At 42.1% G+C, this 12,033-nt stretch overlaps 2 protein-coding genes across 2 annotated transcripts; one reads left to right on the plus strand and one right to left on the minus strand.

Annotated features, from left to right (window-relative positions):
• The first annotated feature begins 742 nt into the window (after window positions 1–742).
• LOC131672195 (peroxidasin) lies at window positions 743–9,817 on the plus strand. The gene is made up of 8 exons (XM_058949258.1): window positions 743–982; window positions 4,790–5,304; window positions 5,383–5,699; window positions 6,681–7,129; window positions 7,205–7,553; window positions 7,625–8,135; window positions 8,211–8,629; window positions 8,702–9,817. Exons 1-8 carry the CDS (start codon window positions 810–812, stop codon window positions 9,815–9,817), a joined length of 3,849 nt encoding a protein of 1,282 aa, XP_058805241.1. The 5' UTR covers window positions 743–809.
• Window positions 9,818–10,083: 266 nt separating this feature from the next.
• Window positions 10,084–10,896, minus strand: LOC131672197 (acyl-coenzyme A thioesterase 13). The gene is made up of 3 exons (XM_058949261.1): window positions 10,715–10,896; window positions 10,321–10,505; window positions 10,084–10,240 (listed from the first exon to the last, which is right to left on the minus strand). The coding sequence occupies exons 1-3, from the start codon at window positions 10,799–10,801 to the stop codon at window positions 10,084–10,086; spliced, it is 429 nt and encodes a 142-aa protein (XP_058805244.1). The 5' UTR covers window positions 10,802–10,896.
• Between the last annotated feature and the right edge of the window lie 1,137 nt (window positions 10,897–12,033).

Here is a 12,033-nt window from a genome sequence, read left to right on the forward strand (position 1 = left end):
TATCTTTTTCCCCAGAACTCGGTTAAAAAGATTCTCTCTTTATGCGAAACTTTAATTAAAAGTATCGATTTCGTGCGATAGAAACCTTCTTTGCAGGCGAGTTTGGTTGAGGTGAAACTCATTTTGACGAGAAACTTTTCTCTGTATGAACATGTTTGCCTTTTCACACTTTTTTTATGCAATTAAAATTCTCATCTGTTATTTCTATTGCGAAAGCTCACGGAGGAAATAAAAATTTTTTTCCGTCGAAACGAAAGGCTCGCGCGCGCTAGACATTGTTTTTAATTAAATCTTGGATTAGAATATCCGCAACAATACAGACGTAGCGTTTTGCCAACGTAATTGAATTTACTCGCAAACTAAATTATCGAATATGCAAATAATTTGCTGTGCACTAGAATTTCTGGGATATCGATATGACTTCGTGAAGCAAGTTCCCAAAGCAGCATCTGTCAACCCCTCTCAAAATACCCAGACGCGACTCACTCCCGAGCTCGATGAAAAAACACGAAGCGGTGACATAATCGTCTCGTCGCCATAATCGATTCATCAGCGTAGAGACCGAAAGTAAAAGATGACTTCCAAAAAAGGCCGAAGTCAAAGCGTTCGCCCACCGCGCGTCCACGAAAGAAACGAAAAGGAAGAGGAGCCGAGCGACGCGTGCGCTCCCCCTCGTTTTCTATCCAACGCTGCACCGAGTTCGCGCGCGCGGTTTATTCAGTCTCACTGGCGACGAGCTGCCGGCAGCAGTGGACTGCCTCGCACGCTCGTCGGTTCTCCGCAACGTCGTCGAAGTTCAGTAGCGCATCATGAAGACGACGCTAACAGTGTTGACTTTGCTTTCAGTCGCGTTGGCGATCGCGCAGATTGCCGCGGCGGATGATTGCCCAGCTAAATGTACGTGCACCACGCCGAAAACTATCAGATGTGTGTTCCAGAGAATGACTCGGGTACCGAAAGTTCCGGTCGATACCAATGTGCTGTGAGTCTTTTTTGTATATATATATGTGTGTGTGTGTGTACCAATTGCCGTGAATTATCGTTAAGCGTCCACTTGTCGATTGACTGTTCAAATATTCAAGCTTAAATTGAATAATATTTGCATAACAATACGTTGCCATTCAATTTCCAAATAGATTTGAAAAAGAAAAAATAAGCGAACGAAATCGCATAAATCTCGGAATAGTTCTCTCGCTCACAGAATGACATCCGTTGCGAAACGCGTGGGCTCGGCTTCTTCCTAGTGCATCCACATATACGCACGGACGCAATGAAAACTATGCGAACGATATGCCGCTACGATCGAGATATGCCATACTGACGGGGCTATCTGTATCTTTTGCCGGCGTCGTGCTGCAAGAAAAATAAAAAATAAAACTAGAAATATTCGCAGCGGATACGTATAGGTGTGACAATTTGCGTTTCGCGCGGATGATTCATTGTTGATTTTCGACGAAGACAAGAAAAAAAATGGAGCGCGTGACATTGGAAGAAAGGCGATACGACGATTCGCCGGTCCATTTTTGGCGCTTTCAATATCACGATCAATGCACGTACATGCACATGTTTGCCTACTTCATTATCGGGAATATTATTGACGTATATAAAAAGAAACGGCTGACGGGAATGATATATTTTCATCTAGACAGCGTGTACATGTAGATATATCGATAGCTATATCAATAAATATTTAAACTTAGATATTATCCATTGACATGTATAATGAAGACGATTGCATTGAGCATTTCTCGATGAGAAATTACCATGTTCATCGCTATAATATGTCAGTCAAGTTCAGTCTGACCTAAAAATGAGTTTATATATTTCATCTCTCCCCCCTCCCCCCGTTTCCAGCGGTTTATTATGAAAATATATTTGTCACGAGATACTTGCCTGACGTCTGCCGCGTTGAATAAACTTCAAATGCATAGCGCGTGACTACGCTCTTGAGGTATTTCTCTATTCAATAATCAAAACAATATTGCTGCCTGCAGTATAGCAGCTTTCTGTCAGTTGATTGATGATCGGCTATCGGACACTGTAAAATAAAAAAATCAGAGGGAGAGAAGCATCAGTTAGTGATATTTTTATTTCTTTCGCGTCTCTCGAGGTTGTACGATAATCGAATGTATAATTATTGCGTTAATTAATGTGAGTTATGATTGCAGTTTTGCTTATTTGAAAATAGCTTTTGAACGATCTCTCGTCTTTTACCGAGGCTTGCAACTTCTTATTTCCACGCGTCATTTAATTTCGAGATTGACAAGACGATTTTTTTTAAATTATAATTTGCGCGCAAGAGAAATAAAAATTAAATTTCGAAATAAAGAAAGTACAATCTGAAAGAACTTCGAAAAGCGCAATGACAAAAAATTAACCTGCTAAACGCTAATAATAAATTCTGAATATCGCCATATCACTTAAAGTCTTGAAGTCAAAAATTCGCTATAAATCGGAGGGGGTTTCTATACGATAGATTGAGTAAGAGAAAAAGAGAGAGAGAGAGAGCCAACTGAAACGAAATTGACTTCGCTTATTTCAGCGCTAAAGTTTAACGCTCTAACTCTCCAAATGATTCGCTGGTGCGTCGCTCGTAAACTCATAGCTTTACGATGCAAGAAACGCTTCATCTCTCGAATGACTTCTCATCTCTTTTTTTGTCGAATCCCTCATCATCTCAATTTATTCATTAAAAAGCCGAGCCTCCAGAGCTTAATTCTTTAAATAAAGTCGCGCAGTCACGTGATCGCAGATTATTTGTAAAAGATAAGCGAACTACATATGGAACGCCTCCTTTTTCCCGAAATGATTCACCGTAGATCTTGCGCGAAGTGATTATTTAGCATAACAAAGAGAAAAGAGAAAAAAGTTACTGCGGAAATTCAAATACGAACGGGCAACTTCTTGTACGTAGAATCTAACACCGAGCGTAAACTGATTAAACATTCACCAAACACAGTGTTGTCGAATCAGCATAATTCCACGGCAAGTTTCGCTGCTGCCTGACTTTGTCCTATTCCCCGCCGCGCTAAAAGAAAACTTTATTGCCAAATATTCTTATGCCCTCTTCCAAACTTTTAATTCGTTCGATGAATATTCCATTGCAAGAGTAGCGAGGGCGCGCGCGAAAATAGTGTAGGTAAACTCGAACGTCTGCGCGAAATGCCGTGCCTTCAGAAAATTCGATGCGCGAAAAGTGCTGAGCGACCGAACACACGAAAACATGAACGCGAAACGATGAAAATTCAAAATTCTTGGCGAGCCGCGGACGTAATAAACACGCGCTACGAGCGTGCAGTCTATATGCAGGCACTCTCGTCACGCCGAAGATGCGCGGCAGAGAATAGGAGGATCTTGCTCCGACTGATTGGCATGTCCTATTATCTCGTAAGCAATGTAGAGGTCCGAGGTTTTGGTTTTCCGAGATCTCCTGGTATTCCAACTTGTGCGCTCCAATGAGAGATGGAGGGCTCTCGCTTCTCTTGAATTCTCTGGCAATCGATCGTGGAATTATTTTTGGGGTACTTTATAAATGGTATGTTTTGAATTGTTTCGATTGCAAGTGCTTCCTCGTTGGAAGATTGCAAGACCAAAGAACTGATAACTCAGCGTAAATTTGAATGTTAAATCAATTACTCGATATTGCCAATCAATAGTACTCTTTTTTTTAATAAAAAGTGTAATAAAAATTTAAATGAAACCTTCTTCCTTGATTAATTAATTATTTGATTGACTGAGTTGACTACCGGCAATCGACATTCCGATAGACCGACTTGACGAAAATGCGATTGATATCACTTGGTACCCAATTTTGATTTTCTCATTCCGAATCACCGTATAATTCAGCAACTTTTTTCGTCGTCGACCGCACACCAATAACGATAAAGTAACATCGATACTTGCTCGCTTTCGCTTGTCTCCCGACATTCCAAGAACAATTTCGAAATAGGCACGTTTCACCCTCGCTGTTCGCGGGCGCGTGCGATTAACGCGCCTGCCGCGCCCGTAAAAACTGTAGTGCTATTTCCGTCGAGATACAAACGGGACTCGCACGAAAATAACGCCTCGATCGCGCACGCCTGCGCTTGTAAAAACTTCGTGGACGCGCGCTTGTGCGAGGCTGATTCGCTTGTCTCGGACGATGATCGCCAGTCTGAAATTGCACTCCGAAAGCCAATTAATGCCGGTTATTAATTATTATACGTCTGACGAGCGACGAGGCAGATAATGCGGACTGATATAAGCGCTGGCATCAAGCATCGATGCTTTGATGTCAGCACGACAACGGACGACCTGCATATTTTAGCAGTTAACAGAGCAAATACTTTGTGCAATTAAACGATCAAAATTAATTGGTTCGAATGGTACGTCGCGGCCATGGATGTGCGTGGCAAAATTCATTAATGATATTAACCCCCGCGCGTCGCGGCCAACTTGATTAAACGCGAATGCGCCGCAGCAGCGTGCGGCTCTCTGTATTGCACGAATTTCAGTTCAGTTTTCGATGTGTTATCGATTGTCGGTCAACGCTAATTGATCATTTTGTTGGTGCATGCATCGATTCAATTATAACGCGATACAGGTACACTAGTGATTTTTTTAAAAGTAAGATGTTCATTGTTCGCGGCACCAAGACAAGCGTTCTGCATTGATAAGATCGCGGCGACATTTGGAAAAATTGGCTTTACCGTTGCGTGCTCGTAATTTGGTGTGCACGCATCTGAGGACTATCCGTCATTTCGCGAAGACGTAAATCTGGCCACTGAAGCGTGCATTAATCGTCCAACAGTGATTTACGCTACAACAACATCGTGGAGCTGCATCCGAGCGATTTTCACAATTTACGCGAGCTGCACACCCTCCTGCTCAACGACAATCACTTGCGTCATCTGCCGTCCCATGTTTTCGAAGGAACGCCGAATCTGCGCTTCCTTTATCTCTTCAAAAACAGCCTGGAGACAATCGAGCCCGGGGCGTTCGCGAACTTGCCCCGACTCGAGCAACTCTATCTGCACGTCAATCGTTTGCGCAAAATTCTGCCCGATACCTTCAGTAATTTACCCAACTTGGAGAGACTGTACATGCAGAATAACAGACTGGAGAGGCTGCCTGCTGACGCCTTCAGAAATATCGGTCGCATGACGAGACTCAGATTGGATAGCAACGCGTTGATTTGCGATTGCGAGCTGCTCTGGCTGGTTAAGGACATGAAGGAGAGGATGGAGATGGCTGCCGTTTGTCAAGGGCCCAGCGAAATGAAGGGCAAGAGGTTGGACAACATGTCGCTCGATGATTTTCATTGCAGTTGAGTTATTTCGGTGTCCGTGAACACCAAAGCGCGTTTAGTTGAACCTACATTAATCTCGTCGTTATCATTTACAGGCCAACCGATCATCATGGAGGGCCCCGAGGATGTGGAAGTGAAACTCGGCCAGACGGCCGTATTTCGCTGTCGTGTGACCGGCGAACCACAGCCAATTGTCAAATGGATGCGAGACTCTAACGAAGTGTCGACTGACGGCGAACGTTATTTCGTCAAAGAGGACGGTAGTCTTGTCATCAATGACGTTAGCGAAGACGATGCTGGCGAGTACGAGTGTGTCGCCCACAACAACATGGGTGAGACGAAATCAAGAGGCGCAAGGACACTCGTGGTTACTTCCGCGCCGACTTTCCTGGAGATTCCAGCTTCACAAACGGTAATTCTTTCTTTCTATTTTTTCTTACGACGCTGGAAGACTGAAGCTAAGAGATGTTGATAGTGGAACTGTGTCGTGCTGAGACTGACGATTGAAACGTCGGACGTAGCTGTCGTCGGGCGAGCGTGGCCTATTAATTTCTTACGAGTGAGAAGGAGTGGGGGGGGGGGGGGGGGGAGATTTGAAAATATGATGTTATTGAACTATGTTATGGAAGTAGCTCAGAAAAATTCAGGATGAAAATGGAACCTTCTATTTACGAAATGCAGACGCAGTTTTAATTGGCATTGCTTTTCATTAGTTTCTTCCATCTCGTTCATATCAAAATTTAATTTTGTAAAAGCCGCCAATTACGCAATTTTTTGGGACAGTTAAGATTCATAGCCATAATACCAGTAGATAGCGTGTCTAATACCACGGCTAGATACAATACAATGTAACGACAAGGGAGCGATCTTATCGTTACTTTCTCTTGGCGCTCGATTGTTGCTATTATCTCGGAAATTGCGCGCGGACCCCACGCGCCGCACACTCCTCGTTCGCATTATTATTCACATAATACTGGTGCAAAGTTATTTTGCGCACGTATTTTAGTCGTTTCACAATTACGTACGATGTTGAATAAAAGTCGCACGTGTAAATACGTAAAAATGACTTGGTTAAAGCGGCGCTTTTCACTTTAATGTTTGTACGATTTACCGTTAAATAAATAATGTTTTTCTGTTCTCGGAAAGTAAAGACTCATCGTTCGCCCACGCGACTTCCCGTAATATGTTTGAATAAGATTTATACATGTTTTGGCAGTAAAATCTTGGAAGGAATGAAGCGCATAAACTAAACTATGCACTGGCAAAGTCATGAAAATCACACAGCTTTGGAGAACTGCCAATTGACACACGACACTAAACAAAATGAAACCATAGCGATAACCTGGAAAGTAGCGATAAACTAAAAATTCTAAACTATTTTCGAAAATTGCAGGTTCGCGCCGGCACCGACGTAGTCTTGGTCTGCCGAGCAGAGGGTCAGCCAACAACGCGAATCGAATGGTGGCGCGACGGTTCGCAAATCCATCCTCAGCAGCGCACCTATATCGAAGACAATGGCAGCAGCTTGAAAATCATCGCTGCCAAAGAATCCGATTCAGCGCGCTATATCTGTCAAGCGCATAACAATCAGGGCTTCGCCGAGACCAGTGCGGATTTGAACGTCGTCGGCGAGGAATACAAACCGCCGAGATTGGTGTACGAGCCTCAGAATATGGAAGTGGAGCTGAACGCGATCGTCGAACTGCCGTGCAGAGCCGAGGGAGATCCGACCCCTCGTATGAGCTGGAAGAAGGACGGCACCGCCGTGGCGGGAAATAGAACGAGGCTGTCGAAGTGGGGCAGCTTGTACCTGTACAACGTCACTACGCAAGACACGGGCAGGTGAGTCCCGTCGAATGAGACGCGCAAATGTGATTTGTCTTGAGAATGCGCGCGATGGCTTTCGATTCCTCGCAGATACGAATGCTCAGCGGTGAACGAGCACGGCCGAGCGACAGCCTCGGCACTCGTCCGCGTGCGCACGAGGTCGACGGCGAGCAACGGCATCGTGTTACGCGCATTCAACGAAGCGACTCGCGACATCGATCGCGCCATCAACAACACTCTTCGGCAACTGTTCAATCCTCGAGCGCGCGTCAATCCGTTCCAATTGGCTCGCTTTCCCGACGCCATCGGCCGACAGAACGCTCGTCCAGCCGAATTGTTCGAGAGAACGTTGATACACGTAAGACGGATGATCGATGACGGGATGGTCGCCAATGCCACGGATGATTATCATTACGAGGAGATTCTGACTGCCGAGCAGGTTGGCACTTTGTTTTCTTTTCACGCATGACATTGCGAGAACACACTTGGAATTGATTTCTCGTGCAACAGGTAGCCGAACTGGAACGTTTGTCCGGCTGTACGTTTCATCGGCGTAACGACGAGTGTCTAAACCTGTGTTATCACAATCGTTATCGCACGATGGACGGCAAATGTAACAATCTGGACAATCCAACTTGGGGCTCGTCGTATACCGGTTTCCGACGGATCTTACATCCCATGTACGAGAACGGCTTTTCGCAACCAATCGGTTGGGACAAATCGAAATTGTACTATGGCCATCCCAAGCCAGCTGCGCGACTCGTCTCGCGGACTATGATTGCAACGGAAGATATCACGATGGATGAGACGATCACGCACATGGTGATGCAATGGGGACAATGGATCGATCACGATTTCGATCATGCTTTGCCTGCAGTTTCTAGTGAGTCTTGGGGTGGAATTGATTGTAAAAAGACTTGCGACAATGCTGCGCCTTGTTTCCCCATGGATGTACCGCCTGGTGATCACAGGATTACAAATAGGAGGTGCATGGATTTCTTTAGGACTAGTGCGGTTTGCGGTAAGTACATACATTGGAATATTTTACAAATTTACTTCAACAAATGTTTAATTTTGCTTTTCTATATCTTTTAAGGCTCCGGCATGACAAGTGTATTCGTCGGAAAACTAATGCCTCGCGAGCAACTCAACCAGCTGACATCTTATCTCGACGCTTCTCAAGTTTACGGCTACGATGACAAAACAGCAAGAGAGCTTCGCGACCTGACGAACGATCGTGGCTTGCTACGCGAAGGGCCAACATTTCCAGGACACAAAGCTCTATTGCCATACGTCAATGGTCAATTTATAGACTGTCGACGAAATTTGACTGAAAGCACGATCAATTGTTTTCTCGCCGGTGATTTCCGAGTCAACGAGCAGATTGGGTTGACTGTTATGCACACGATTTGGATGAGGGAACACAATAGGATCGCGAGAAGATTACGATTGATTAATCCGCACTGGAGTGGCGAGAAGTTGTATCAAGAGACGAGAAAGATTGTCGGTGCTATGGTGAGATAAGAATTTCTATTTAAGCTAAAGGGGAGTGAATTGAAAGATTAATTTTCATACGATCGATTTCAGATGCAAATAATAACATACAGAGATTGGATTCCTCGTATATTCGGAGTTTCTTCGGATGAACTTTTGGGCCCGTATCGTGGCTACGATAAAAATTTAGACGCAAGCATCGCAAATGTTTTCGCTACTGCAGCGTTACGCTTTGGTCACTCGCTTATTCAACCAAAACTCGAGCGTCTTGACGAAGACTTACAATCTATACCTCAAGGACCTTTGCATTTAAGAGATGCATTTTTCGCACCGTGGAGGCTTGTAGAAGAAGGTGGTACAGATCCACTGTTGAGAGGAATGTTCGTTACTCCAGCAAAACTCAAGAGGCCAGATCAGAACGTCAACAACGAATTGACGGAGCAATTGTTCCGAACAGCTCACGCTGTGGCGTTGGATTTGGCAGCAATGAATATTCAAAGAGGAAGAGATCACGCGATACCACCTTACGTAGATTTTCGCAGATGGTGTAACATGTCGCACGTGGAGACTTTCGACGACCTTGCCGACGAAATCAATAGCTTTAAAGTAAGAGAAAAATTGAAAGAATTGTACGGACATCCTGGTAATATTGACGTATGGGTTGGAGGTATTCTGGAAGATCAATTACCAGATGCCAAAGTTGGTCCATTGTTTAAGTGTCTGTTATCGGAGCAATTCCAGCGAATGCGCGATGGTGATAGGTTCTGGTACGACAAGCCTGGTATTTTCCGCGAAGAACAGCTCGAAGAACTCAAGAAAGTCAGTCTTGCAAGAGTACTTTGTGATAACAGTGATAATATCACGAGAATCCAACCTAATGTGTTTATTCTACCTGATGAAAATAATAACTTTATCTCGTGCGACGAGCTTCCCTCATTGGATTTGAAATTATGGTCCGAATGCTGCGAGGAATGTTTAGTGATACAAGACGAAGAAAGCAATACTGTTACGAGAACAAGAAGAAGTACAATGAAATATTCTGCTGAAGCTAATCGACCTGGTTTACAACACGATAAAGTGAAATATCTTGAAGATATGCTTCAAGATACTTATGATGAGTATACGAAAGTCCACAGAGTGATAAGGAACCTTAATAAGAGAATAAAGGAGATGAAGCATTTGCTTGAAGAGGTGAAAAGTGGGACCTAAATTTATTCATCAATTGTGATTTTTGTCATGTTGAGATTGCTGTAAATCTTATGTATCTCTGTACTGCCATATCATTTCTCTCTTAAACATTAAGTCTTTATTTTAATTTTTATAAGTGAGGTGAAAAAAGAGAAGTATCAAATTAATTTTATAATAATTTTATATAAATAGATAATAAATTAATTATTGCACCTATTACAACATATATATGTACATAAGCGAAGACTTTGAACGCTTTACATTATGCTATGTAATCACATAAAGTACTAGCCACCGATGAACTTTGTATGTACACCACGTGCTATAAGCACTCCATTGTCTTTCTTAGACAGTTCTACTTCTAGAAATGCCAATGTACGACCTGCTTTAATAGTTTTTGCATCGATAGATATCACATCTCCAGGAAATGCTGCTTTTAAAAATCTGTGCCATTTATGATTAGTTAGATTTTTCAATAAAATGATTGAGTGAAGATTATTGTATATTTTATTATAGATACTTACGTAACATGCAAATCTACGGATACTCCAGGTGCACCATTTTTGTGACTCATGAGAGCATACGTTGAGATACAATCAACTAAAGTACTTGTAAATCCTCCATGCAAAGATCCCCCATAGTTCAAGTGCTCTTCATCTATTTTTAATTCTGCTTTACATTTTCCTCCCTCTGCGTGTATCAAGCTTACCTAAAATCAGTTAAATTTTACTAATTAAATTTAAAATCTTTCTGTAAGCATTAACCTATAATGCAACTGGCTTAATATAATGTTCTTGACATAAAATATGCATGTCACTCTAGACTAACTTGAAAAAAGGTTAACATAAATTATCTATATTCGCACAAACGTTGAATTTAATGGCAAAACAAAGTTTCTCAATCACTATAAACACTAACATTTTTCAAACATTTTCCGAAGCAATTAGACTTTATCGTCTGCTCGAAAACAGCTCTGACAAATTCTCCAACTTTATGAGTGGTCATTTCGGTTTAGTTCTTCGCGAAAAACTGAACAATCGCGATAATTCTCTATTCAAAAAAATTCGTATTTATCCCCGTTCGAATGAAAAAAATTTGCATCCCCGTCGATATTGCGCAACCATTGTGGAATTGAGGTTAGGGTTATACATTTGTATTCGTGTAAATGCATTGGCGCATTGTATGTAAACAAGGCAGTAGACAGGCGCACGCTTTTATCAAAATATTATCAGAGAACTTTTCATATCTACAGCTGTGTTTATACAAATTTTTTTTATTTTTATCAATCCGTAACGGCTTTATTTAAGTGCCACCCGGTAAACTTATTTGACTACCAATTAATTTGTCATATTTGAACAAAGTCAATTAGCAGCGACGATAAGATACGGTAATCAGTAGTAAAAGTTGATTAGGTCAGGCTGATCAGTAGTATAAACAGAGCATTAATCATCGTAACAAAGAGAAAAAAAAGAGTACAACAGAAACATATTAAAAAAAAAAATCGTGCTTGCTTATAAAAATTAATCATAGCCAACAACACGTAGCATACATCAATAAAACTTGAGGTCAATCTCAATACAAAGCGTTCGTATGACAAGTCCACATGAGCTAAAAAACTGATACTTCAAACTTCATCACGCGGACAGTGGATGATAAGTATAACAAGAGAGCGTATGCCATTCCGATGTAATATCTCGAAGTACACGTGGGCTGATCTCATTTCCGCCGCTTATGAAAGCCGGTCATGAAGCATGCGCTCTCTTCAATTATTTAATCATCAAGTCGACTTGCTGACCTTACTTAGAATGATAGAGTTTGTAGAGCATAGTGCTTTTAGTATACGATGGTTAGGCCAGTTGTTTTCGGCTAAGTATACCGTTGCGCGTTGCCTGACGATACCGGCTTTTACTACTTAATTTCTAAATTCGCGTTTTTTTGGCATATTTCCATTACGACGATATTATTTGTTAAGCTAATCCGTTAATTGTACAGAGTTGTAGTTCATTTATAATCTTAATTAAGTGATAAGTAAATAAACAGCATTTATCTCGTGAGACAAGTGAAAACATTAAGATCAAAGTCTTTATACGATTTTTACTATCTCATTAGTTTTCGATGAGGATAAGAAATTAATTTTATATTTCTACTTGGATGCCACTTCAAATCGCAGTATGTGATAGTTATTACCTCATTCTACTGCATATGTGGAATTATATATATTGATTTACTTTCAATAA

Source organism: Phymastichus coffea, unplaced genomic scaffold, assembly GCF_024137745.1.
Source record: "Phymastichus coffea isolate CEN01 unplaced genomic scaffold, Cenicafe_Pcof_1.1 PCOF00145, whole genome shotgun sequence".
NCBI lineage: Eukaryota > Metazoa > Arthropoda > Insecta > Hymenoptera > Eulophidae > Phymastichus > Phymastichus coffea.

Excerpts from the sequence above, each read along its gene's own strand:
- LOC131672195 (XM_058949258.1), top strand. The coding sequence starts at position 810 with ATGAAGACGACGCTAACAGTGTTGACTTTGCTTTCAGTCGCGTTGGCG. Across the intron at positions 5,700-6,680 it reads AGATTCCAGCTTCACAAACG|GTTCGCGCCGGCACCGACGT; the intron begins GTAATTCTTTCT and ends CGAAAATTGCAG. Across the intron at positions 7,130-7,204 it reads ACTACGCAAGACACGGGCAG|ATACGAATGCTCAGCGGTGA; the intron begins GTGAGTCCCGTC and ends GATTCCTCGCAG.
- LOC131672197 (XM_058949261.1), bottom strand. The coding sequence starts at position 10,801 with ATGACCACTCATAAAGTTGGAGAATTTGTCAGAGCTGTTTTCGAGCAG. Across the intron at positions 10,506-10,714 it reads TCGGAAAATGTTTGAAAAAT|GTAAGCTTGATACACGCAGA; the intron begins GTTAGTGTTTAT and ends AACTGATTTTAG. Across the intron at positions 10,241-10,320 it reads TCCGTAGATTTGCATGTTAC|ATTTTTAAAAGCAGCATTTC; the intron begins GTAAGTATCTAT and ends TAAATGGCACAG.